Source organism: Oryctolagus cuniculus, chromosome 17 (genome assembly GCF_964237555.1).
Source record: "Oryctolagus cuniculus chromosome 17, mOryCun1.1, whole genome shotgun sequence".
Lineage (NCBI taxonomy): Eukaryota > Metazoa > Chordata > Mammalia > Lagomorpha > Leporidae > Oryctolagus > Oryctolagus cuniculus.
Window position 1 is genome coordinate 11,195,357 of NC_091448.1, and position 25,982 is coordinate 11,221,338.

General features: G+C 51.7%; 1 protein-coding gene and 2 long non-coding RNA genes across 4 annotated transcripts in view; 2 read left to right on the forward strand and 1 right to left on the reverse strand.

Annotated features, from left to right (window-relative positions):
- Positions 1-269: 269 nt before the first annotated feature.
- Positions 270-9,971, reverse strand: LOC127484495 (uncharacterized). The gene is made up of 3 exons (XR_011383404.1): positions 9,725-9,971; positions 6,504-6,570; positions 270-656 (listed from the first exon to the last, which is right to left on the reverse strand). It is a non-coding gene; the product is annotated as an uncharacterized lncRNA (long non-coding RNA).
- A 145-nt stretch (positions 9,972-10,116) lies between these two features.
- The window catches only part of WIPI1 (WD repeat domain, phosphoinositide interacting 1), a 36,216-nt gene continuing 20,350 nt past the window's right edge, over positions 10,117-25,982 (forward strand). Inside the window, exons 1-4 of one of the 2 annotated variants that reach the window (XM_070060406.1) lie at positions 10,117-10,298; positions 14,445-14,527; positions 17,101-17,270; positions 24,244-24,340. In XM_070060406.1, coding sequence (XP_069916507.1) covers positions 10,219-10,298; positions 14,445-14,527; positions 17,101-17,270; positions 24,244-24,340 — 430 coding nt within the window. In that variant the 5' untranslated portion in view covers positions 10,117-10,218. Of the gene's footprint in view, positions 10,299-14,101; positions 14,159-14,444; positions 14,528-17,100; positions 17,271-24,243; positions 24,341-25,982 lie in introns of those variants that run through there. The other variant, XM_008271748.3, reaches the window with a different exon arrangement.
- Positions 13,432-14,131, forward strand: LOC138846032 (uncharacterized). The gene is made up of 2 exons (XR_011383407.1): positions 13,432-13,884; positions 14,010-14,131. It is a non-coding gene; the product is annotated as an uncharacterized lncRNA (long non-coding RNA).

A 25,982-nucleotide genomic window follows, 5' to 3' on the forward strand; every position in this document is an offset into this window, starting at 1 on the left:
GGTTTTTGTTTAGTGAATCTAAAAGCGAAGGTAGCTGGTACAGGAATGAGGTCAGGACTGGCACTGTCAACCCTGGGTATCTCAGAAATCTCTGCTCAGGAAGTAGGAGGAACAGTGAGGTGTGAGGGGCAGGGAGTCACCTGGGGCCGTGGCTCACTAGGCTAATCCTCCGCCTGCCACGCCGGCACACCGGGTTCTAGTCCCGGTCAGGGCGCCGGATTCTGTCCCGGTTGCCCCTCTTCCAGGCCAGCTCTCTGCTGTGGCCCAGGAAGGCAGTGGAGGATGGCCCAAGTCCCTGGGCCCTGCACCTGCATGGAAGACCAGGAGGAAGCACCTGGCTCCTGGCTTCGGATTGGTGCAGCGCGCCGGCTGCAACGAACCGGCTGTAGCAGCCACTTGGGGGGTGAACCAATGGAAAAAGGAAGACCTTTCTCTCTGTCTCTCTCTCTTACTGTCTAACTCTGCCTGTCAAAAAAATTTAACATATAAAGAATGAATTAGTCACTCAGCCTCGGGATTTGGGCAGCTGTGGTGTGGCCTCGAGTTCAAACCCGTTTTCTCTGGAGCACCTTGTTTCTGATTGTCAGGAACGTTACCGTCTGCCATCAAGGCTGACTTCCACTTCCGCGGGTCCCATGTGAGTTTTGTGGGTGTTCCTGGAGAAAAGGGACCCGGGAAGGACTTATTAAACAATTTTACACAAGCAGAACACTCAGCTTTCTGGAGTCTTTAAAGAGAATTGTGAAACTCCCAGGACACCTGCAATTTGTTCTCACCACGGTTGCCTGGGTGATCTGTTTAAGATGCGCGTGTGTATTTTGTTTGAAAGACAGAGAGAAGGCTGGGCCAAGCCAAGACCAAGAGCTGGGGAGTTAATCTGGGTCTCCCACGTAGGCGGCAAGGAGCCATGGCCCACTTCCATCACCCAGGACACACGCAGCAGGAAGCGAGGACTGGAAGAGGAGCTGGAACTCAAACCCAGGTACTCTGGTACTGGATGCAGGTGTCCCAAGCGGCCTCTCAACCACTGCCTATGCTGTGATGCTGAGTAAATGCGAGTCCAGACTTCAGTGGCTTCTCTTCCCCTATACTCCAGCCTGCACCCTACCTCCCAGTGTCTCTCCCTGTTACTCCACCGCCCCCTTCTCCCTACTCCAGCCACCTGGGCCTCCTGGCTGCTCTGTGAGCACTTATGTTCCTTTGGTTCCCAATGCTTTTCCAATCAATCCCTCCCTCAGCTCTGTGCAAATGGAACCTTCCAGTGGGGCCCACGCTGCCCATCCCATGCAACGCCTCTTTCCCAGGACCCCCAGCACCTCCTAGCCCCTGCCCCTGCTTTACATGTGAATTCTTAGATTCTACCCTTCTCTAACATCCTATAATAACCCCCAGCTTATCTGCAGTTTCAATGTCCTGTGATCAACAATGATCCAGAAAACAAGTTTGTACAATTTATTTGAGAGGCAGAGAGACACACAGAGAGAGTTTCCCTGAGCTGGTTCAACCCTAAATGCCCGCAAAGGCCATGGCTGAGCCAGGCCCAGACTGGGAGCACTCAGGTCTCCCATGTGGATGGCAGGGGCCCAGCAATTGGAGCCATTACCAGCTGCCTCCCCAGGGTGAGCATTAGCAGGAAGCTGGATTGGGATAAAACTAGCCATCAAACCCGGGTGCTTCCACATGGGACGAAGGCAGCCTAAGCAGTGTTTTTGTTGTTGTTGTTGTTGTTTGTTTGTTTGTTTTGACAGGCAGAGTGGACAGTGAGAGAGAGAGACAGAGAGAAAGGTCTTCCTTTGCCGTTGGTTCACCCCCCAATGGCCACTGCGGCCGGCGCACCGCGCTGATCTGATAGCAGGAGTCAGGTGCTTCTCCTGGTCTCCCATGGGGTGCAGGGCCCAAGCACTTGGGCCATCCTCCACTGCACTCCCTGGCCACAGCAGAGAGCTGGCCTGGAAGAGGGGCAACCGGGACAGAATCCGGCGCCCCGACCGGGACTAGAACCCGGTGTGCTGGCGCCGCAAGGCGGAGGATTAGCCTAGTGAGCCACGGCGCTGGCCCTAAGCAGTGTTTTAACCACTAAACCAAAAAGCCCTCTCCAGTCCAACAATACTAAATGGGAAATTCCAGAAATAAACAATCCATAAGTTTTAAATTGTTTCTGTTCTGAGTAGCATGCCAAGGGTCTCTCCCCTCTGTGCACACCACGCCTCCTGCTAGCCATCTCGAGGATCGGACTGCTATGGCAGCACAGTTCTCATGTTCAGGTAACCCTGAATTTTACTTTAGAAGAGCAGTGATGCTGGCTCGTCAGATGAGTGAAACAGGAGCTGTGAAGTGCTTCCCTGGAGTGCAAAGGTGGAAGTTCTTGACTTAACAGGAAAAACCGTAGCTCATACAGCATTTGGTGCTATCAGAGGTCCAAGCACAGAGCGGCAGTTTGGAATAATCCCCCTCGGACCAAGAGAGACTACCATGCACACTTAGTTTCCTTGTCTGTGGTCCCTCTGCCCACGTGGGCAAACATTTTTATTTATTTTGTACAGCACTGTATCTCTGGGACCTGGAATCATGCTTGGCACATAGTGGGCACTTTATGGAATAGATGAATATTAAAATCCCATCCAAACTTCCCCTCCTATAGAGGAAGTGGTAAGGGATGCCTCTCAGTTTCTAATTAACCCACCGTAAAGCCGTTTTGGAAGGACACAGGATATCTTATCACTCAAGCCTTTCTCAAGGTCCATCCAACCAGCCTGGCACTACTCCCACCGACCACTAGATGGCACTGTCCACCAAGCATCCCCGAATTCTTAGCTCCTTCTCCAATCTGAAATGAAACCACCTTCTTCCAGCAGATGGGAGGAATGATTACCCCGTCTCTGCTCCAGCTCTAGGTTAGAAAAAAACTTCAAGCAGTGCAGCAGCCCAGGCCCACCCAGGAACGCCGATTAACCCTTTTCTTGGGAGCAATGATGAGAAAGATTTCCAGTAGTCCGCTTGGCAAATGTGAGGCGTGGGCCCCTTTGAAGAGCTGCAGGTGCCCACAGGCTCCACTGGCACTTGGTCTTGTTTCTCCTGGCACAGTCCTGTCTCTTTCCCTCTGCCCCAGCCTCTCTGGAGGATGAAGCACAAGCGAAGGTGTCATTCTGCCTCCAGCCTCGAGCTCCAGCCTGGGAACCAGTGGGAAGACGGGGTGTGGACAGCGTCTCCATCACAAGGTGTCCTAGTACATACCCCTGGTAACTCGCCCAGTATCCCCCAGTCCTGGTTACAGAGCTGTACAGGGGGGTAAAAACTCGCCCAGTATCCCCCAGTCCTGGTCACAGAGCTGTACAGGGGGATAAAAACTCCTGGACCAGACAGAAGTCATGAGAGTAACACGAGAACATACAAGGCTCCAAGCCAAGCTTTCTATAAAGCTTTGTTTTCTGTTTCAGGTGCCATCTATAATTTTATACTCTAAAATTTAAGTCAATGTTATTAGCTGGCTTGCTTGAACTCGTGGTGTTCTTGGCTGGCCATTTATTTATTTATTTATTTGAAACAAAGAAATCTCCCATCCACTGGTTTGCTCCATAAATGCCTGCAACAGCCAGCACTGGACCAAGCCAAAGTCAGAAGATGACAACTTAGGGCTGGCGCTGTGGTGTAGTGGGTAAACCTGCCACCTGCAGTGCCGGCATCCCATATGAGCGCCAGTTCGAGTCCCGGCTGCACCAATTCCCATCCAGCTCCCTGCTAATGTACCTAGGAAAGCAGCAGAGGGTGGTCCAAGTCCTTGGCCCCCTGCACCCTCATGGGAGACCCAGAAAAAGCTCCTGTCTCCTGGCTTCAGATCAGCTCAGCTTCCAGCCATTGCGGCTGGAGTGTACTTTGGGGAGTGTACCAGTGGATGGAAGATCTTTCTCTCTCTGTGTCTCTACCTCACTCTGTGTAACTTCATCTTTCAAAAAAAAAAAAAAATAGATGAGAACTCAAACCAGGTCTTCCACGTTGGTGGCAGGGATGCAGCTACTGGTGCCATCACCACCCGCCTTCCAGGGTACACATTGTCAGGAAGCTGGAATCAGGGGCAGAACCAGGACCCAGGCATGCTGATCTGGGACACAAGTTTCCCAAGCAGAGACTAAACCTCTACCCCAGATGTCTACCCACTGATGGATCTTAAAATGTCCTGGTAGGCAGTGTTGTGGCGCAGTGGGTTAAGCTGCTAATTGCAACTCTAGCATCCCATAGCAGACTGCCAATTTGAGTCCCAGCTGCTCTGCTTCTGATCCTGCTTCCTGCTAGTGCACCTGGGAAGGCAGTGGGGGATGGCCCAAGTTCCTGGGTCCCTGCCACCCATGTGAGAGACATGGATGCAATTCCTAACTCCTGGATACTGACTTTGGCCTGGCCCAGCCCTGGTTGTTGCAGCCATTTGAGGACTGGACCAGCAAATAGAGGAGCTCTCTCTTTCTCTTAAGTTCTGCCTTTCAAATACATGCATCTCTAAGGTATCCCAGGAAGGGGCAGGCATTGGCACAGCAGTTAAGCCCTATTATCCGAGGGCCTCGGTCAAGTCCAGACCACCCTACTTCTGAGTCAGCTCCTGTTAATGTGCACCCCGGGGGGCAGCAGATGATGACTCAAGTACTTGGTCTTCATTACCCATGTGGGAGACCCGCACTGAGCTCTGGGCCTACCCAGCCCTGCTGTGGGGGGCTTTTAGGGAGTGGTGAGCCAGCGAACGGAAAATCTTTCTCTGCCTTTCTCTCTGTCTCTCTGCCTCTCAAAAAATAAAAATAAACAAATAAAATTTAAAACGTTGTTCCAGGGAAGCAAATGTCCATGATTAAACCTTTCTATGTTATCTTAGATAACAGACCCTTAGCTCAAGGCGTATCAGCAAACACTCATGTAGAAAACCATATCTTCAGCCGGCGCCGAGGTTCACTAGGCTAATCCTCTGCCTGCGGCGCCGGCACACCGGGTTCTAGTCCCGGTCAGGGCGCAGGATTCTGTCCCGGTTGCCCCTCTTCCAGGCCAGCTCTCTGCTGTGGCCCGGGAGTGCAGTGGAGGATGGCCCAGGTGCTTGGGCCCTGCACCCCATGGGAGACCAGGATAAGTACCTGGCTCCTGGCTCGGACCAGCGTGGTGCCGGCCGCAGCAGCCATTGGAGGGTGAACCAATGGTAAAGGAAGACCTTTCTCTCTGTCTCTCTCTCTCTCACTGTCCACTCTGCCTGTAAAAAAAAGGAAGGAAGGAAGGAAAGAAGAAAGAAAGGAAGAAAGAAAACCACATCTTCATGAATGCATCATTGGATCAGTATGTACTCATTGAAATTGCCTTAAAGTTCTTTTATGTATTCATCTGAAGTGGGGGGGGGAGAGAGAGAGAGAGAGAGAAAATCTTCCATCTACTGGCTCACTTATCAAACGTCCCCAACAGTCACGGCTGGGTCAGGCTGAAGCCCGGAGCCATGAACTCCATCCAGGCCTCCCATGGGGGTCAGGGGGACCCAAGTACTTGAACCATCACTGCTGCCTCCCGGGATGAGCATCACAGGAAGCTGACTGGAAGCAGAGGGGCCAGGACCAGCGCCAGGCACCCAGGCATCCCAGCAATGCCTTCTCCTGGCCCTCAGCAAGGGTTTATTAAGAACCTGTGGGCCGGCGCCGCGGCTCACTAGGCTAATCCTCCACCTAGTGGCGCCGGCACACCAGGTTCTAGTCCTGGTCGGGGCGCCGGATTCTGTCCCGGTTGCCCCTCTTCCAGGCCAGCTCTCTGCTGTGGCCAGGGAGTGCAGTGGAGGATGGCCCAAGTGCTTGGGCCCTGCACCCCATGGGAGACCAGGAGAAGTACCTGGCTCCTGCCATTGGATCAGCGTGGTGCGCCGGCGGCGGCGGCCATTGGAGGGTGAACCAACGGCAAAGGAAGACCTTTCTCTCTGTCTCTCTCTCACTGTCCACTCTGCCTGTCAAAAAAAAAAAAAAAAAAAAACAAACAAACCTGTGATTTGCCTTGGTGTTTTAGGAACATTAATGTGGAGGCCAAAACAAGACAGGGCATGAAAGAGAATGCAGGTAAAGTCCCCGGATCACTCTTTGGTGAAAATACCTAAGTCAAGGAAAAACACAATGGTTGGTGGATTTTGCTCCCTGCCCGTCTCTTTGGAATCAGTACATCCACAAAGCAGGGCCCCATGTCGGGGGAGGGGGAACGGGGGGGGGCAAGGCGCATTCTGGGGATGGTTACTTCACGGCAGCCATGCTGTCCCATGTAGACTGTGTCTGTAGTCAGAGCCCCATGGCACCTGCTGAGACCCATCGCCCTGGCTGCTGACTTCCTGTTTGCCCAGCATACGAGTCATCTCCTTTCCCAGGAACCGCCCTGGAGTCCAACCTCTGCCCTCCTTCCCTGGAATTGTGGGGCTGAGTCCCTGGGCTGCCCTCCCCTCCGTGGCCCGTTACCCTTCCCCTCCCCGCTCCTCCATTGTCCCCAGCCCCCTCTCTCCCCTTTACCTTCCCGCGAGTGCTCCCATGCACGGTCCACCAGAGTTCAGCTCTTTCTCAGGTCACGTTCCGAGTGCTGAGACCGATCAGAAAGAAAAGGGAGGTTATTTCCTGTAGCTTGGTTTTACGAACATAGGACAGATTTTATAAAAAGAAAACAAGAGTGGCATTTGTTCACCTAGTAGTTACTCTAATTATAGACGGCTGGGTGTCCCGGGCAACCATGCTGGGTGACAGAAGGGTTGCGTCAGACAGGATGCCTCATTTCCAGCTTCCCCCTGTTGATGCCCCATGCGCGCCCTAATCAGCATTTTAAAATTACAACCTGCTGGTCGGCCGGATAGAAGGGCTTCCCAGTAGCCCAGCTGTGGCCTGCAATTCTGTATTACCAAAGCTGCATCATTTCCACATTCTCAGCCTTACTGTTTGTCTAGGAATACTGGACATTTGTTTTGGGGAGAAAACAGACATTTGGGAGTTCTCATTGGAAGACAGAGGAAAAAAAATCAAAATCTTATTCTGGCAAAGTAGTGTGTTCCCCCACCCCCGATACCCTTGGCTGTTGTTAGCAGGCAGGGAATTCGCTGCTGCAAGAATATGGCGGGGGTAGGATGCCATAGCCAGCCCAGAAGTGTCCTCTCCCACAGAGCCCAAAACTGGGATTTTAAAAAGGAATCGAGGGGCCAGTGCTGTGGCGCAGTAGGTTAACGCCCTGGCCTGAAGTGCCGGCATTCCATATGGACGCCAATTCGAGACCTGGCCGCTCCACTTCCGATCCAGCTCTCTGCTATGGCCTGGGAAAGCAGGGGAGGATGGCCCAAGTGCTTGGGCCCCTGCACCCACGTGGGAGACCTGGAAGAAGCTCCTGGCTCCTGGCTTCAGATCAGCACAGCTCTGGCTGTTGCAGTCAATTGGGGAGTGAACCAGCAGATGGAAGACCTCTCTCTCTCTCTGCCTCTCCTCTGTGTAACTCTGACTTTCAAATAAATAAATAAATCTTTTTTTAAAAAAGAGATGCAGACATCTTTAAAAATGATGTATTAAAAAAAGGAATGGCGCACCTCTGTATTTATAAGCCCTTCCCTGGCTTTCTATTCGAACAGACTTCTGGGAATGTTTTCGAGGGCGAGGCCTCTGACAGGGGTCACAAACCCACCTCCCCACCAACCATTTCCAGACAGCAAATGTATTTGTTTTGGCCCACGGAGTATTTTTTTAAAAAACAAGGATTAATTTTATTAACATTTTTCAAATTATGTAAATATTTATAGAAAAATAAAATCCAGACAAGGCAGCCCTGGGACGTCACTTCCAAGTGGGTGGTGGTGGACGCGGACCAGGACCCAGGAGGAGACATGTAAGGGGCTCACTCCCAGGCAGGGCAGGGCTGGAAAGGTGACTGGTTTCTCTCACGCCTGCATCACTGAGCCCGAACCTTAAAATGACAGCAAACATTCTGTTCATCTGCTCCAGCGAGCTGTCAGAAACTGACACGGCCCTAAATATCTGTTCAGAGACCTGGTTTCTGAAAGCCGGACGCCAGGCTTCCTCCTTCCTAAAACTCCTCCCTATTCTTCCCCGACACTCCATCCCCAGCAGTCACCACGTCCTGCTGTCCACTCCTCCGAAATCCCAGTGAGCAGGAGCCACCGGCCACGTGAGCAATGCAAATGTGACTAGAGCTGAACTGAGACACACGTAAATGTTTCGTTCTGAAAAAAAAAAAATCTAGATCAACTCAAGTAATATATATTTAAAATCATATATATACTTAAAATCATATGTATACAATTTATTTGAAAGGCAGAGCGACAGAGAGAGTTCCCATCTACTGGTTCACTCCCCAGACACTCACTACGGCCAGGGCTGGGTCAGACCAAAGCCAGAAGCCCGGAATTCAATCCAGGTCTCCATGGACGTGGTGAGGACCTAAGCCAACCAGGATGTGCCTTAGCGGGAAGCTGGAATCAAGAGCACGAGCCGGGAATCAAACCCAGGCACCCTGTCTGCACTCCCAGTATGGAACTGACTCCAGGATACCAGGCAGCCTTAACCACTCCACCAAAAGCCGGCTCCTGAAAGAACATTTTTGGGCTATTCTTAAATGAACGGCTGTCAGTAAAATTGCTGTGCCCATTTCTTTTAAGTGTATATTCTAGAAAACTTAAAATTGCTTATGGAGCATACATTTGTGGCTTTTGTCTTTCTACTGGACAGCACCACCTCAGCAACTCTTGATTGGTCTTAACCTTCAGGCCTCGCTGCCCTCAGAGCCTCGTCTCTCACGCCCCTTCACTCTCAGAATTTCACATGAGTCCCCCAAAGACTTCTAGAACTTTCCCCACTCTGAATTTGTCCTGCTCTCCCTGGCTGAGTTTATCTGCCCAGGACACTGCTTTTATCACGAAACACAAAACACCTGCTCCCCACTCTAAAGTCCAGTTTCTCAATGGCAAACCGACAGTAACAGCTTCCTCTGTAAAAAGCGTTATACACTTTATGCAATTCTCCCAACCACCTAGCCCCTAGCCGGCCAGACTCGGTTTTCTAACTAGAACAGAGAGAAGCGCAGCATTGAGCTGAGCCTGGATTTGCAAGGTTGCAAAGACGCCTCAGTGAACGAACCCAGATCTTTCTTTCCAAGTAACACGGATAGCTTAGACAACACGGCACCCAGCTCAACAATCAGCACCTGTGCATCTCCTCGCTGAACGTGTGTGTGTGAGGGTGGAGGTGGGGAGAAAGAACAAGAGAGTGAGAACAGAAACTGCTACATTTTGCCTTTCAGAAAACCCAAGCCGGAAATATAACCAGAAAAGCTTCAGAGAAATAGTGCTTTTATTTTTTGGTGATTTATTTTCTAGTCCCAAGGCTCATCCAACGTGCAGGATTTTGTCCCAAATGAAGTAAACCTGATGGATGCCAGGCGTGGTCTTGGTCCTTTGCAGGGCGCGGGGGTCCCACGCGGCACCGTGGACTCCCCGCACACGGTTCGGCCACGCGGGGCTCCGGCGGGCTCTCCCGCGGACTGCACCGCCGCGCCTTCCTGACAAGGCCGGGCAGGATCCGGGGAGATGGTCTCCCCAGCAGTAGGAGCTCGCAGCCGCACGGCCACAGATAAGCCCGAGTCAGCCACTTCGCTCACAGCGGCTTGAGGACTCCGCAGAAGGGCGCGGCCCTGGCGTCCAACGCTGGCTACCGAGCTCTGAGTGTCAAGGGCAGACACTCACACTCGCCAGGCGGTTTGGGTGGGGCAGGAGCGAGCGCGTCGCTTTGTCTCCTCTGCGGTGTCCGAGGGACGCAGGTGCCGGAGCCCAGCCAGCCGACCCGGAGGCTCTGGCAATGAAAACACCACCACGTGGCCTGCAGCCTTTCCGTCACGCGCCTTCGCCCAATGGCAAACCGCGACGAGAAGTCGGGGGCGGGCCACCAGCTCGGGAGAGGGCCCGCCCATAGGCGCCGCGGATTGGCCAAAGGAGCGGCACCTGCCCCCCGGGCATGGGCTCGGGGCCAATGGTGGCCGACAGTAGGGGCCCCGCCCCGTCAGCTGCTCGCTTCCGCGAGACCCGCCGCCCGGGCGGCGAGGGGCGGGGCGGATCGGGAAGGGACGGGGCGGGGCTAGGGGCGGGGCGGGGCTGGCCGCCCGGCCGGGGAGCCGGCGCGGGCGGGCTGCTGAGGTGGCTGCCGCCGGCTCGGAGCTGAGGCTTCCCGGGTCGAGCCCCCGATGGAGGCCGAGGCCACGGACGCCCCTCCCGGCGGGGCGGAGGCGGCGCTCAGCTGCTTCTCTTTCAATCAGGACTGCACGTAAGCCGCGGCGCCGGCCCCCTGCCCGGGAAGAGGGGGACGCAATGTCCGCGACCCAGGGGTGTTGTCCAGACCGCAAGTTGCGGCGAGAGAGACGCAGGCCTGCGTCCCGGGAGGGCGTGGGCGGGACGGCTGGGGGCTGCATCGCCCTGGCTGGGGTCTCGTTAGCCACCCCTCCCCCCCCCCCCCGGCGGCGGGGTTCGAGCCCCCAGCCCCGCGGCGGGCCGAGCCGGAGGACCGGAGTCTGCAGAGGGAGGGGGCTGGGGAGGGGTGGAGGGAGGACTCGGACTGCGGGGAAGGGGCGGCATGGAAGCCGCGACCCCGGCCGGGGAGGCGGGAGGGGCAGGGGTCCCACACGAAGGCGAGAGCGGGGACGGAGGCCCGGCCTGCCGACCCCAGACGCTGTGGCGGGGGCGCAGGGAGATGGCCGTGCGGAGAAAACTTTCCCATTTGTCCTTGAGCATCCCAACGTGGCATCTGGGCAGGGCCTGGCTCCCAGAGGCAGCCTATCCCTGCGGCGCGGGGCGTCTCGCCCCGGGGGCTGGGGGTGGAGGGAGCCCGCAGCGCCCACCCTGCCCTGCGAGGTCTCCTCCGAGTCCAGGAGCCCTTCCGGGGCCCACTCGCTGTGTGTGCTTCTGAGTGGGTTTTTAATGTTTCACTTGGATGTCTACATCTGGACTTTGGCCAAAAAAAAAAAAAAAAAAAAAGAAAAAAAAAAGCCACCACCAACCCGGAATTGCTGGACTGAGACTTGGGCACCTGCAGGGTCCTGTCTGGAGCGCACGCCTGTCTGTGTCCCGCGTCCTGGAGGGTCGCATCTCCTTGGGGTCCCCCCCCCCCGCCCCAGCATCAGGCAGATCGGGCAGGGATGGACGCTTCCCTCTTTCCCACTTCCTGCTGTACCAGTTTCCTTCCGCCCTGTTCCCGTGCCTTGGCTGCCAGTCGCTGGGCTGTGCTAATATTGAACATTCAGTGGTGTAATTAAGGCCGTCGTGTACCATAAGCAACCTTGGCTGCCATTCCCTCTGTGTTTTTGTTTAAAAACAGCCTGCCCGGAACAATATGCCTTTGTTTGGGAAAAAAGCCATATGTGGAGTCAACTCATGGAGTGGCTCCATGGCTTGGTTGTGAGTAGTCACTCATCCAGGCATTTCTTGACCACAACCCACAAAGAGAAGTACATATTGCAACATTCCCCCAGATCTGTATACTTAGAATATCCATAAAATATTATGTGCAAAACCCTCTGGCGTTTCTTTTTTTTTTTTTTAAGCTGCTTGCCACCCACTGAATTGTTTGCAGGATCCCCTTGTGGGCTGAGACCCACCTGATGTTATAGATAAATTCTGTTTTGTAAGAAACATTTTGCAAGAGGGTATGGCTGTGCAAATGCCTCAGTGATGTTTTCCTTCCCAGTTGAACACTGGTTAAGGAAACGAGTTAGTTTGTTTCCAAGTAGTAAATATTCTAAGTGCAGCTTTGTGATAATGGATTTAGGGGGGAAATGACGTTAATTTTTATTCTGCTTATTAAGGAATCCACAGTAAACCCCAGCTTCCTAGAGCAATTAGACAAGAATGTTTTTTTCGAAACTGTTCATTTTCTTAGTCCCTACTGTCAGTGCTGTGTGCCTGGAGGAGGGCCCTCCTGGCAGCTTTGGCTGCTTATAAATAAAAGTTCTTGTCACCGTCAGTTGCTTTGCGCCGCAAGGGTGTGACATTGGATTTTAAAATAAGTCCAAGCCCCTTTCCCAAACGCATTTAGATGTGTGGGTGTGTGCTTTTCTATAAATGTAGGCTGAGTTTGGGACCCAGTATTTCTGGAGAAGCTTAGTAAAGATGGCTAACCTTCACCAGTCTCCTAGAGCCGCACTGCGCTAGACACTTGAGCTACATTTTGTAATTTGGTGGGTAACACATACTTGTCCCAGCCCTCATTTGCCTGTGTGATGATGAGACTCTTGTTCCTATAGGAAGGCTTTATGAGTCAGAGTCTAAGCTTGGATTTCTTGATCCGGTCTGTTTGTGGTCAGGAGCATGGCTTGTTTTTATAAGTGAAGGAAATGTCACAGCAATCGCTAGAGTCTAGGGTGAAGCCTTAGGAAGCAGCTCCTGGCTGCTTTTCCAGTCGCTGTTTAGTGTGGTTAATACTGCAGCTTTGGTGGCCAGTACTGTGGCATAGGAGGTTAAGCCTCCACCTGCAGTGCCAGCATCCCATATGGGCACCAGTTCGCATCCTGACTGCTCCTCTTCCAATCCAGCTCTCTGCTATGGCCTGGGAAAGCAGGGGAGGATGGCCCAAGTGCTTGGGCCCCTGCACCTGTGTGGGAAACCCAGAAGAAGCTCCTGGCTTCTGGCTTCAGATGGGCCCAGCTCTGGCCATTTGGGGAATGGACCAGTGGATAGAAGACCTCTCTCTGTCTCTCCCTTTCTCTGTATGTAACTCTGACTTTCAAATAAATGAATAAATCTTAAAAAAAAAATAGCTCTGGACAGCAAACCTTGGTCCTAGCTGCACTTCTGCCATTGTACGAATGTCTAACAAACTGAATCAGCTGCTCAGCAGGTTGGAGGACTAGGGACAGAACCTGCTACCTTGCATATCCCTAGATTCCAGTGAAGAACAAATGTCTGGGTAGGATAAAAATTCCAGGGAAAATCATGTGACAGACTCTTTTTTTTTTTTTTTTTTTAGGTTAGTGAAACAAGATCCTGGGCCATCCAGGCTTGCAGTAGTGAGTTACTTATTTTAGTACGTGGTTCCCTGTGAAGGGCGAATCTCACCTCTGCATGATGTTGTTAATGTTTTTTCACTTATTTTTGTTTATTTGAAAGGCAGAGCAGTGGAGACAGAGGTCTTCCGTCTACTGGTTCACTCCCCAAGTTCCTGCAACAGGTGGAGCTGGGCCTGCCAAAGCCAGGAGCCAGGAACTCAGTTCCATCCTAGTCCACCCATGGTGGCAGGGCTCAGGTACTTGAGCCATCTGCTGCCCCCCAAGGCGCATGTTAGCAGGGAGCTGGATCAGAAGCAAAGTGACAGGGACTCCAACTAGGCACTCGGATATGGGATGCCAGCCTCTCAAGCTGCAGCTTGACCTGCTGTGCCACAAGGCTGGTCCTTGTTTTTGTTTTTTTTTTTTTTTTTTTTTTTTTTTTTATGAGAAGGTTGGAGTAAACCATGTGAAGGTGCACTTCAGCTCTGGGATCCTCTTTTCCCTGGGAAGTACGCGGGGTCAGACTGCTGCGGAGTGTGCTCCGTGTAAGGTTTTGCTCATCACTGAGGCATTCAAGGCAAGCAGGAGGGAGGTGGCTGGGATCCCCAGCCCCTGGACAAAGTTGACTCATTTGCTTTCATCACGAGGCCAGGGACACCTGGATTCACACCCTGCCTTTGTCCATTGGTTGAAAAGTAAAACATAAGAAAGCCACATTATCCCAGATAAATGTTTAGTTTTTATTTTGTCTGTTCATTGTGATGACTGCTTTGTGGTGTAAAGCAGAGTTCTCAACTCTGGCTGCATGTTGGAGTACTTGAACTTGACAGAAACCCACTTAAGCTCCCGACAGAGCTGAATGTCCAGCCACAGGTGAGAGCCACAGGTTTAAGGTATCTGGGATATTTTTGTGGAAACCGATGAGAGGAAGGAGCGGTTCAAGTTTGTTTACTAATGAAGCATGATGCCTACTATGAATGTATATTTATTTCTTCAAGGAAAGAAAAATAATTGACCACTTGGTAAAGTGTGTCTCAAACAGCAAAAAGACCTCCTACTTGTGTTGGAGGCGGAGCTATATGAGTATCCTTAAACATTCCACTTTTCCTGTCTGCCCAGCGAGAACGCATACTGAACACACATTCTGGTAGGTTTGACATGTTTTTTAATGACAGAGCCCAGGCAGTTTCATGTCTCTTAATCATCCCCCCCCCTTTTTTTTTCCAAATTGCCTTTGACCTTTTTTCCTTTTATGGCACCTGCTTGCCTGACAAGGCCTGTTTCTCCAGGTAGGAAGCCATCCATGCCATAAGCTCCTGGAGATGTGTGTTCACCTGGCTTTTTTGAGGCTGACGGGGGAGGGACGTCTGCAGACAGCTCTGTGGCTGGAGAGTGGTATCTGTTGTCATCCTCTGTGTCCTTATCCTCCGCAGATCCCTCGCAATTGGAACCAAAGCCGGTTATAAGCTGTTTTCTCTGAGTTCTGTGGAGCAACTGGACCAAGTCCACGGAAGCAGTAAGTTGTGTGTCAGAGATCTCAGGGACATGAAATCCTCCCTCTGGTCTTTAATCAGCAGTGCTTTGAGGTTTCTGTTTTTCCTTCCTTAACCAACTGTGACACTTAAGGAGTCAGCATTTTTCAGATGTTAATATAAATCCTTACCTCCCCTTGCTTAAAAACCACAATGAAATGCTCGTGTAGATGTGACAAGAGCCTACGCAACTGTTTTTCTTTGCAAGCATTTTCTTTGGAATCATATTTATTGGTCCTGTCCCACATATTTATATACACAGTCATCTGTTTTTATAATTGTCGAACCAAAAGGTCATTTGTGATTGCTTTCTGCCATTATATTGGCACTGTGGAATTCAGGCACAGAAATATTTTCTTTGTTTTAATAAAGCAACCCTATTCGATTTCCATAGCCTGTATCCAAGATGCTGAAGTCCTTTTAGTGGATATTAAAAATGGGTCGGGGTGGGGTTTGACCTGGCAGTTCAGCCGCTTGTTGAGACGATCTCATCCCGTGTGAGAATGCCTCAGTTCAAACCCTGACTCTGCTCCCAGTGCCACTTCCTGCTGACGTGTACCTGGGAGTCAGCAGGTGGGGACTCAGATGGTTGGGCCTCTGTTGCGCAGGTGGGGAGCCTGGGCTGTGTCCCTTTCCCAGGCGTTTGGGCAGTGAACCAGTAAATGGGGGCTCTGTGAGTCTCTTTCAAACAAATAAACAATAAAAAATATGAAAGCTCTGCTGTGGCCCGGGAGTGCAGTGGAGGATGGCCCAGGTCCTTGGGCCCTGCACCCCATGGGAGACCAGGAGAAGCACCTGGCTCCTGCCTTCCGATCAGCACAGTGCACCAGCTGTAGCAGCCATTTGGGGGGGGGTGAACCAACGGAAAAGGAAGACCTTTCTCTCTCTCTCTCTCACTGTCTAACTCTGCCTGTCCAAAAAAAATTTAAAAAAGCTTAAAAATTGACTATTTTCTCAGTGTAATAGTTGATACTTTCATCCTAGTGATGAATATATAACCTCAAGGTTTTCTGGAAAGACACTGGTTTGATAAATATTTTGGACTCCTAATTTACTTGTAAGGTATCGTTTTCATGACACCATTTCCCTGAATATCTTGTTGTGCGTCTGTCCTGTGTTGTTCCCTCTGGGGCTTACGCAAGCACGAGAGAGGCAGGCCCAGGAGAAGAATGTTCTCAGAAAGACACTGAGGCCTACTGCAGGTGCTCGGAGGTGCTCTCCTGGTCATAGCACTGGGTCAGGATTGTTTTCCACAGGGAAGGGATCCAGAGAGGGCCAGGGTGCATAGCAGGATGGGGAGGGGAACAGGTTTAAGTGTGTTATTGCCCCCCGCCCAGTAGTGGTGTCTCCCCAGCAGGACAAGGATTCCGAAAGCAGGGGCTCGCAGTCGAGTCATCGCTCATCTATGGAACAGTGCAATGACTAACCCAATAATAATCACTGTGATCTCCAAAGTAGCCGGATGACAGCCAGCACTGTAGCGCGGTGGATCTACGATGCCAGATCCCAGATCAGAGTGCCAGTTTGAGCCCCAGCTGCTCTGCTTCTGATCCAGCTCCCTGCTAATGTGCCTGGGAAAGCAGAGGGACATGGTCCAAGAACTTGGGCCCCTGTCACCCATGAGGGGGTCTTGGATGAAATTCTGGGCTCCTGGCTTTGATCTGGACCACTTCTGGCCATTGTGGCCGTCTGGGGAGTGAACCAGTGGATGGGAGATCTCTCTCTCTCCCCGTCTCTCCCTCTTTGTCACTCTCCTTTTCAAATAACTAAATAAATCTTTTAAAAAAATAGCTAGAAGAGAGGATTTTGGATGTTGTACCACACAGAAACGACACATACTCGAGCTGATGGATATTCTGATTGATCGGTACACAGTGTACACATGTATAGAGACAGCACATTGTACGTGCAAGTTTGTACAGTTATGTGTCAACTCAAGATAAGAGAAGCATTTGACCGAGTGGTTAAGACGCTGGCTAGGATGCCTGCTTCCCACATTGGTGTGCCTGGGCTCAGTATCCATCTCCGGCTCCTGACTCCAGCTTCCTGCTAATGTGGGCGTGAAAGGCAGTAGCAATGGCTCGTGTAATCAGGTTCCTGCCAAAGAGAGACCTGGATTGAGTTCACATCTCCCAGCTTAGCCAAATGCTCGTTGCAGGCCTGGAGCGAGAATGAGCTGATGGGAGCTCTCTCTTACTGTCTGTCTCTCAATAAAGTTTTTAAAAAGAAAAGAGAAGGATACCCCCCCCCCCCCCCCCGCCGCTGCCCAGGAAAAGGGTGGGTTGAGGTGGTCCAGCCTTTGGCAGGAGGAGTCCAAGGTCAGAGGCAGCCCTCCAAATCCAGACTTTGTGTCTGGCCATGCTGTGGCTAGCTTTCTCTATACAGACCTGGAAAGGAGCATGGGAGGGCTAGCTTGGGAGCCAGCAGCGGAGGGTGTGGTTCAGTATGCAGAGGGCATTCGCACACTGCCCTGAGCTGCTCCCTGGTCCTGGGGTGGGAATCCCTGCCTGAGTGAGCCATCCCATCCGGGTAACTCTGCTGCCGCTTGCCCTCCCAGATGAGATCCCGGATGTTTACATCGTGGAGCGCCTCTTCTCCAGCAGTCTGGTGGTGGTGGTCAGCCACAGCAAGCCGCGGCAAATGAACGTGTACCACTTCAAGAAAGGCACGGAAATCTGTAACTACAGCTACTCCAGCAACATCCTGTCCATAAGGCTGAACCGGCAAGTAAGTGGGCGAGACCCCCGAGGGTTCGAGGTTGCTGATTGGAGCCGCAGGAGAGGACAGACGTCATTAACGATGAATGTCTTTAAAGTGAGCCTCAGATTCTGGAGAGGCCTGTGACACGCGGGCCCAGGAGCACAGGGGTAGCGGAGAGAGGCCATTCCACATGCTCGTCTTTGAGGTGTGCCTTCCGTGGTCCAGCACGGGCCACTGACTGGGTGCATCTCCCTGCACCCCTGTGTGCAGACTGAGCTCCGGCTCTGCACTGTCCCGTGAGCAGCCGCCGGGCACCGTTAGCCAGACGCACAGCTCTTCTGGTCTGGCGCTAGACAAACAGAGGCCGTTCCCGCGGATGGTGGTAATGCCTCTGAGATTCGGCGCCTGGGCAGGAAGCGTGGTCCTCCCAGGTTAGTTCTGAAGCCGGTCAGACGTCCATTGCCACTCTGGCATCTACTGCGGCTGACCTTGTGGGCCAGCTCCTCCACCTCCTGCGTCCATGTTTCTTTTTCCCAGCTGATCCTTGAAGATTTTTTTTTTCTCGAAATATTTTCTTTGTTGAAAGAAGGGTTGTTCTTATCTCAAATATGCAATGCATTCTGTTTTAGAATGCAAGGACTCTGCAAAAAGTTCATGGAAAATGTGTGTTATGAAAAAACTGCCCCTAGATCTCAAAAATTTTTTACATCAAAATGACTTGTATTTCCACTTTGCCCTGAAAATTTAAAAATGTTCCTTATTTATTTATTTCCAAGGCAGAGAGACAGGCAGGCAGAGAGCTCCCTTCCACTGGTTCAGCTGGGGTTGGGCCAGGCCAAAGCCAGAAGCTGGGATCTCAATCCATGTCTCCCACGTGGGTAGCAGGGACCCAAATGCTTGAGCCCTCACCTACCGTCTCCCAGAGTGTGCGGCAGCAGGGAGCAGGATCAAGAGTGGAGCTGGGCCTGGAATCCGGGAACTCCACAAGCATGCCAAGTGGCATCTCGGTGACGGTGCCAAGTGTCCCCTCCCCCACCCCCCAGGAACGTTTTGACCCACCCTTACTCCTACATATATCTGTATTTTGAAAGATCTGTTTATTATCTGAAAGGCCGAGAGACAAAAAGAAGAGACAGAGAAAGAATGAGATCTTCCGTCTACTGGTTCCCTCCCTAGGTGGCCACAATGGCCAGGGCTGGGCCAAGCCAAAGCCAAGAGCAAGGAACTCTGTCTGGGCCTTCCAACGTGGGTGAGAGGAGCCTGAGTACCCAGACCATCACCCACTGCCTTCCCAGGCACATTGGCAGGGAGTTGGATCAGAAGGGGAGCTGTTGGCGTTCGAACCAGCACTCCTATATGGGATGCCTACGTCGCAAGTGAGAGCCTAACCCACTGTGCCACTGCACCAGCCCCTACTCCTATGAATTCTTGTGGAGTGTCTGGGTGTTAGCAGATTTCCTCTTGAATTACCGGATTTTCTATACTGTGAGAACAGGGACTGTGTCAATTTTGTGCTCTATATAAGGCCCGGTAGCAAAATGCTCATAAATACCAGGTTCCTGACTATGAAATAAACAAAGAGATCCTTTGTGTAGTGTGCAGGTCTGTCTGTCCAACTAAGTATTCCCAGGAGGCGGCGGCTGTTAGATTTGTTGAGGACAGCCTGTTCTTTCTCGGTATCTAAACCATTAAAGTGCCAATTTTTTCCTTTTAACCAAATAAGAGTGGGTGCTTCTTGAACCCTCTGAGAAGGGGGCTGCTGTTTCCTTGGGTGATTGCTTATTTTGACCCAGCATCCACTGCAAGCCGTGGAAAACAACGTGGCAGAAAACAGGCCGAGAAATAGCAGATGGGCGCTTCTCAGTAAAGAGGAGCAGGGAAAGAAGGGTGGGTTCTCGGCCAGCGAGAAAAAGGCAGTTGGCAGGTTTTCTCCTTGGAGGTGTTGTGTGTGTATATATATATATATATATATATATATAAAAATATATATGAGATTTATTTATTTGAAAGTCAGAGTTTATTTATTTATTTATTTGAAAGTCAGAGTTAGGGAGAGAAGGAGACAAAGATCTTCAGTCTGCTGGTTCACTCCCCAAATGGCCGCAGTGGTCAGTGATGGGCCAGACTGAAGCCAGGAGCTTCTTCTGGGCTTCCCACGTGGGTGCAGGGGCCCAAGCACGTAGGCCATCTTTAGTTGCTTTCCCAGGCCATTAATTGGGGAGCTGGATTGGAAGTGGAACAGCCGAGACTGGAACGCCACCCATATAGGATGCCGGCACTGCAGGTGGTGGCTTAACCGCTGCACCGAAGTGCAACCCCTCCTTGGAAGTTTTTTTTGTTTTGCTTTGTTTTTTTTTTTTTTTTTCTTTTTTTAGGATTTTATTTATTGGTTTGAGAGGTAGAGTTACAAACAGTGGGAAGGAGAGACAGAGAAAGATCTTCCATCTGCTGCTTTACTCACCAAATGGCTGCAATAGCTGGAGCTGAGCCAATCTGAAGCCAGGAGCCAGGAGTTTCTTCTGGGTCTCCCATGCAGGTGCAGGGGCCCAAGTGCTTGGGCCATCTTCTACTGCTTTCCCAGGCCACAGCAGAGCTGGATCAGAAGAGGATCAGCCAGGACCAGAACCGGTGTCCACATGGGATGCCAGTGCCGCGGGTGGAGGTTTAACCTACTGCACCACAGCACTGGCCCCTCCTTGGAAGTTTTTAAGTGCAATTCCTGGCCCAGGTGCTCTCTGTGAAATCTTTGACAGCAGAAGTTTCATTGCAGGTGTTTTGTCTGCAGGGAGCAGTAGCCAGTGGAAGGCACCTGAGTCTCTTTCTGGCTCTAGATTGGTTATCTTTTCAGATTGTCTAATCAAATACCCTATAAAGACCAGAACCCTCCAATAATGCCTCCTGTGTTTGCTTATCTCCTTTCCCTCTTTCCTCTGGTGTTTTCCTTAGCAACGGGGACAGGGAAGGCTTGCTCAGGTGTCTGAGTCTGTTAACCTTTGGGTGCCAGCCGCCCCACAGTGCAACACTCATTAACTTCAAGGTCCTCCTCCCCCACCTTTAAAGATGACAGCGGCACCTGAGCTACTCAGCAGCGAGCGTGGATCTCACGGTGCTCCCTTCCTCCACATCTCCTCTATGAAGAATGTCTGGAAACAGGTCGGGGAAATGTTGGTGTTTGCCTTTCTATTTAGTTATCTGACAGTCAGACTTAGAGGGAGAGGGAGAGACAGAGAGAGAGATCTTCCATCTGCTTGTTCACTACCCAGACGTCCTCAATAGCAGGGGCTGGCCCAGGCCAAAGCCAGAAGCCTGAGCTCCACCTGGGTCTCCCACGTGGGTTCAGGGGTCCAAGCACTTGGATCATCATCGGCTGCTTTCCGAGGAACATTAGCAGGGAGCTGGGTCAGAAGTGGAGCAGTCGGTACTCAAACCAGTATCCATACGGGATGCCAGCACTGCAGATGGCGGCTTAACCCACTGTGCCACAGTACCAGCCCCTGGCATTTGCCTTTTCTTAAAAACCACAAGTTTTGGACTCAAGTTTTGGTTTGGGAGACTCAGCTGCTGCCAGCCCCTTGCCAGGTGAGGGTCCGGCGCTGCCTGCAGAGCCACCTATCGGGGGAAGGGAGAGGGGCAGCAGGTGCAGTCCCTGGTGTGTGGCGCTCAGCCCACTGCCCTCTTGGGTCTTCAGGCAGTGAAATTCCTTTATAGAAAACAGGAGAAAAAGTAAAGATCTGTGTAAGGAGTTACAAAGAAGCACAACTCCTAATTCCTCTAAATACTGAGACAAGAAGACCACTTAGGGATGGTGATGTGTCTTGCTCTTGTTATATCCCTTGTGTTTAATTGAGGCAATGTATTTAATGAAAAACAGACACTAAGCCTGATGTATATAGATTCACAGACTTTAGCAGTACTGTGGCCATCTGCCCACTGGGGCCCTTGTTAGCCAGCTTACGGGTTGATCAGACTGAAGTCTGAGTCCATGGTGCTGGAGGGACGATGATATAAAGTGGTCGTTTTCGTTGATATAAAGGAGTTTATTATTTACAAAACAGGAAAGCAAAGTGCCAGGGAATGAGAGCAGTTGGAGGCAAGGTTGTGATTCTGCTGAGACTGAAAGTTGATGTTAAAAAGCAGTTAAGGGGCCAGCACTGCGGCATAGCTTGTGGTGCTGGCATCCCATATGGGTGCCAGTTTGAGTCCTGGCTGCTCCACTTCCAATCCAGCTCTCTGCTATGGCCTGGGAAAGCAGTAGAAGATGGCCCTAGTCCTTGGGTCCATGCACCCATGTGGGAGACCTGGAAAAAGCTCCTGGCTCCTGGCTTCAGATTGGCCCAGCTCCGGCTGTTGTGGCCATTTGGGGAGTGACCCAGCAGGTGGAAGACCTCTCTCCCTTTCTCTTTGTCTCTGCCTCTTTGTAACTCTGCCTTTCAAATAAATCAATCTTAAAAAAAAAAAAGCTTTTAGGAGATTGGTGCCTTGGTATAGCAGGTAAAGCCGCTACCTGCAGTGCCGGCATCCCGTATAGGTGCTGTTTGAGTTCCAATCCAGCAACTCCCTGCTGATGTGCCTGGAGGCAGTGGAAGATGGCCCACGTTCTTGGACCCTGCAGCCACCTGAGAGATCAGGAAGATCCTGGCTCCTGGCTTTGGCCTGGCTCAACCCTGGCCATTGGTGCCATTTGGGGAGTGAAACAGCGGGAAGGAAGACACCTCTCTCCCCCTCCTCTCCCCCTCCCCTTCTCCTTTCCCTTCTCCCTCCCCCTCCCCTCCCCTTCTCCCTCCCCCTCCCCTCCCCCTCCCCTTCTCCCTTCCCTCCCCTCCCCTTCCCTTCTCCTTCCCCCTCCCCCTCCCTCCCCCTCCCCTTCTCCCTCCCCCTCCCTTCCTCCCTCCCCCTCTCTTTCTCTCTCTCTTTTTCTGTGTGTATATGTGTGTGTGTGTCTTCCTCTCTGTCACTTTGCCTTTCAAATAAATCTTTTAAAAAATATCACCAGGTTGTGCTCATCCCAGGAGCACGTGTTCACAGGACGGAGTCCAGGTGACTCCTCCTCCCCCCTGGGCTTTTCTGTTTCCACTCCTGGTTATTCCTGTCCATAGCCAGCGCTAGTGGCTGAGTGGGCTACAGAACAGCTGTCACCATTCGCGCTAGTGGGAAAGTCCAGATGAGCTCATACAAGCTCCGTCACAGTGCTCTTCCTGTAAGAGGCCTATGTCGGGGCCCTGCTGTCCTGGGGTTGGGTGTGGGGCTGCGAGGGGGTGTGAGAGATGAGAAACCTCAGAACAGAAACAAACACAGAACATGATCCAAACCATGTACATGTTGACAGAAGGCTGAGTGATCAAGTAAATCGCAGATAATATTCCCTGGAGAAAAACTAACATGTCACCAGTTTTGACGATACCCAGTCTCAGACCTATGGCCATGGAACATTAATGGAAACTGAGCGCAGCGTTTAAACTTGGTTTTCCTACTTGGTCAAGTTGTGGTCTCCATTCTTCTGAGCTGTGAGGAGGCTTACTGGGGAAATGGCCTGCTCCTATTTTGTAGTATTTTTAGGTACCTTCCCTTCTAACTGACGTTCTTTGTGATAAATGGAGCTGGCTGGAGTTTACCCTGCAGTTAACACACTTGCATCCCATATGGGAGTACCTGGGTTCACTTCCTGGCTGCAGCTCCTGACTCCATCTTCCTGCCAGGGCAGACCAGGGAGGCAGTGATGATGGCTCAAGCAATTGGGTCTCTGCTGTCCTGTAGGAGACCGGGCCGCATTCCTAGCTCCTGACTTTGGCTCTAGCCCAGCCCTGGCCATGTCAGGCATCTGGGGAGTGAACCAGCAGATGGGAACTCTATCTCTCTGCCTCTCAAACAAATAATAAAATAATTTTATTTTTCAAAATTGATTTATTTATTTTGAAAGAGTTAGAGAGATCACTCTTCCATTCGCTGGTTCACTCCCCAGATAGCCACAATGGCCAGCGCTGGGCCAGGCCAAAGCCAGGAGCCAGGAGCTTCATCCGGGTCTCCCATGTGGGTAGCAGGGTTCCAAATACTTAGGCCATCTTCCACTGCTTTCCCCGGCCACTAGCAGGGAGCTGGATTGGAAGTGGAGCAGCCAGGACACAAACTGGTGCCCATATGAGATGCCAGTGTCACAGGTGGTGGCTTTACCTGCCATACCACGCTTGCCCCTAAAGTAATTTTTTTTTTTAATTTATAAAATGGACCGAGCCTGAGAGCCTGTTTCTCATAGCTTGGTGTGCATCGTAATTACAGATACCTCCACCACACCGGAATCTCCAGGGAGAGCCCAGGGCTTGCTCCTTCGGTAACGAGCTCATGCAAGTCTGACAAGCCGCAGCCCAGGGGAAGCTGCGTTAGGCTTGTGCAGAGGTGGGGCAGCTGCTCAGAGTGTGGACAGAGCTGCCAAGCAAAAGTGCCTCCCCGACAGCTGCGCTTGCACTGGGCCGTGCAGCCCCCCACGCTGACCCTGCCACCGGTATTCCACAGGCAGAAAGCACTGCCTTGGGGAAGAGGCTCTGAACTTGAAGTTCCTTCTGAGAAAGAAGAGAAGGGTCTGAGGGCACTGGTGGGGAAGGGGGTGGGGGACACACCAGCAGGAGGAGCTGAGCCCCAGGCAGCCGTAGGACAGAGGACCCAGGGCAGGCGCTGGCTTACGCTGCAAAGGGAGTCTGGTCTGTACGTGTTGGGAATTCTGTTTTAGAAGAAAAAGGTAGTCCAAAAAACTAGGGAGAGAGAGAGAAGGAGAAATCTCGATTTCTAAATAAAATGTCTTTGAAGATCTTCTATGTTAAGCTTCTGTTCAGGCAGGTAATGCTAAGGGTGTGCATGTCTGTGCGTAACCGTAACCCTCAGTATGCATCCTCAAAGCTCCTTCTCCTTTAGAATCGAGTCAGGACTCGCGTGGGAGAGGAGGGACTCGGATCTCGTGGGTCCCTCTCAGGAGTCGGTGCCGTAGACTGACACGTCTGTGTGATTGCAGAGGCTGCTGGTTTGCCTGGAGGAATCCATTTACATTCACAACATTAAAGACATGAAGCTGCTCAAGACCCTCCTGGATATTCCTGCAAACCCAACAGGTGAGCGCCAAACAGCAGGCCCCAAGTCCTGAACCGAACCGCACCGCCCGGTGCTCCTTCCCCAAGCTGTGTTTACCCTTGAGGAGTCTTAGTGGTGCGCAGCTTGAGGCTTTGTTGTAATGGAGGCAGAGCCAAACTGTGTTGCCGTGTGCGTCCTGCAGGAGGCCCAGGCAGCGTGAGGACCCGTCCCTGGGCCCTGTGTCCGCGGATGCGTTGAGGCTCGTAAGGTAGACTCGGAGGAGATGGCAGGCTTCTGATGTTGAAAGCTGTTTACCCCCAGTTCTTTTTCTGAGCTTGCTGAGTGTGGAGTAGGTGTAGTAATTAGAAGCAAGTCTTGACTTGGTGTGTCTGGAGGGCTGAGAGAAAGACAACCTGAACCACGAAGCATGCGTTCTGCTACGTTACAAACAGATCTCTGCACTTGGCGATGAGCCAGAGCACTGACTTTACTAAATTCTCAGGACTCAGCACCGCTGACCGTATCTCCAGTGTTTAACAATGGGAGTCATCTGGGGCTGACCTTGTGCAGAGGGTTAGGCCGCCACTAGCAATGCCTGCATGCCACACAGGAGCCCCAGTTCTGGTTCTGGCTGCCCCACCTCCAGTCCAGCTTCCTGCTGCTGAATCCTGGGAGGCAGCAGGTGATGGCACAAGTGCTTGGACCACACCCACATGGGCAACCCACATGGAGTTCCGGGTTTCTGGCTTTGACCTGGCCCAGCCCTGACTGCTGTGGACGGTCAGGGAATGAACCCGAGGGTGGAAGACCCCTCTTGCTCTGTTTCTCTCTCTGTCTCTCACTGTTGCTCTTTCAGGTAGATGAAAATTTAAAAAATGATTTAATGGGAATCATGTGCATTTCTTAGATTGAAATAGACGGTGATATTTTGTGACTTCATTGAGCTAGAAGTAAAGGAGAAGGAATTTCTGCATTGTGTGGGAGGGTAGGGAGTCAGCACACTGAAACCATGGGTGTATCCAATGATTAGGTTAACAGTGTACATTGTATTCTGTTTTAGAAACATTAAAACTTAAAAATTTATTTTACATATTTAGGCAGGAGAGAGAGATACGCCCATGAGCTGGGCACTCAATCCGTGTCTCCCATGTGGATGGCAGAGACCCAAGTACTTGAGTCCTTACCTGCTGTGTGCATTAACAGGAAGCTGGAATGGGGAGTGGAGCTGGGACTGGAACCCAGGCACTCTGGTATGGGATGCAGGCACCTGAAGCTGGATCTTAACCAATGTGCCAAACATCCATTCCCATTTTTTTTTTACAAATTTTATTTATTTATTAAAGAGAAAAAGAAAAGGAGAGAGCTCTCATCTGCTGGTTCTCTCCCCAAATGACCACAGCGGTCAGGGCTGGGTAAGGGCTGAAGCTGGGAGCTGGAAACACAACCCAGGTCTCTCCCATGGGTGACAGGAATTATTTTAGCTAATTATTTTAGCCATCACTACTGCCTCCCGGGGGCTGCATCAGCAGAAAGCCAGGCATTTGATGTGGGATGCAGGCACCTTCCCCACCAAGCTAGTGCCTGCTCTGTAATTTAGAATCATTAAATGCCTGAATCTGTTTACCGGAGTTCCTTAATGACTTGACTTTCCTCTGTGTTTGAAGATCTGTGCAGCCCCACCCA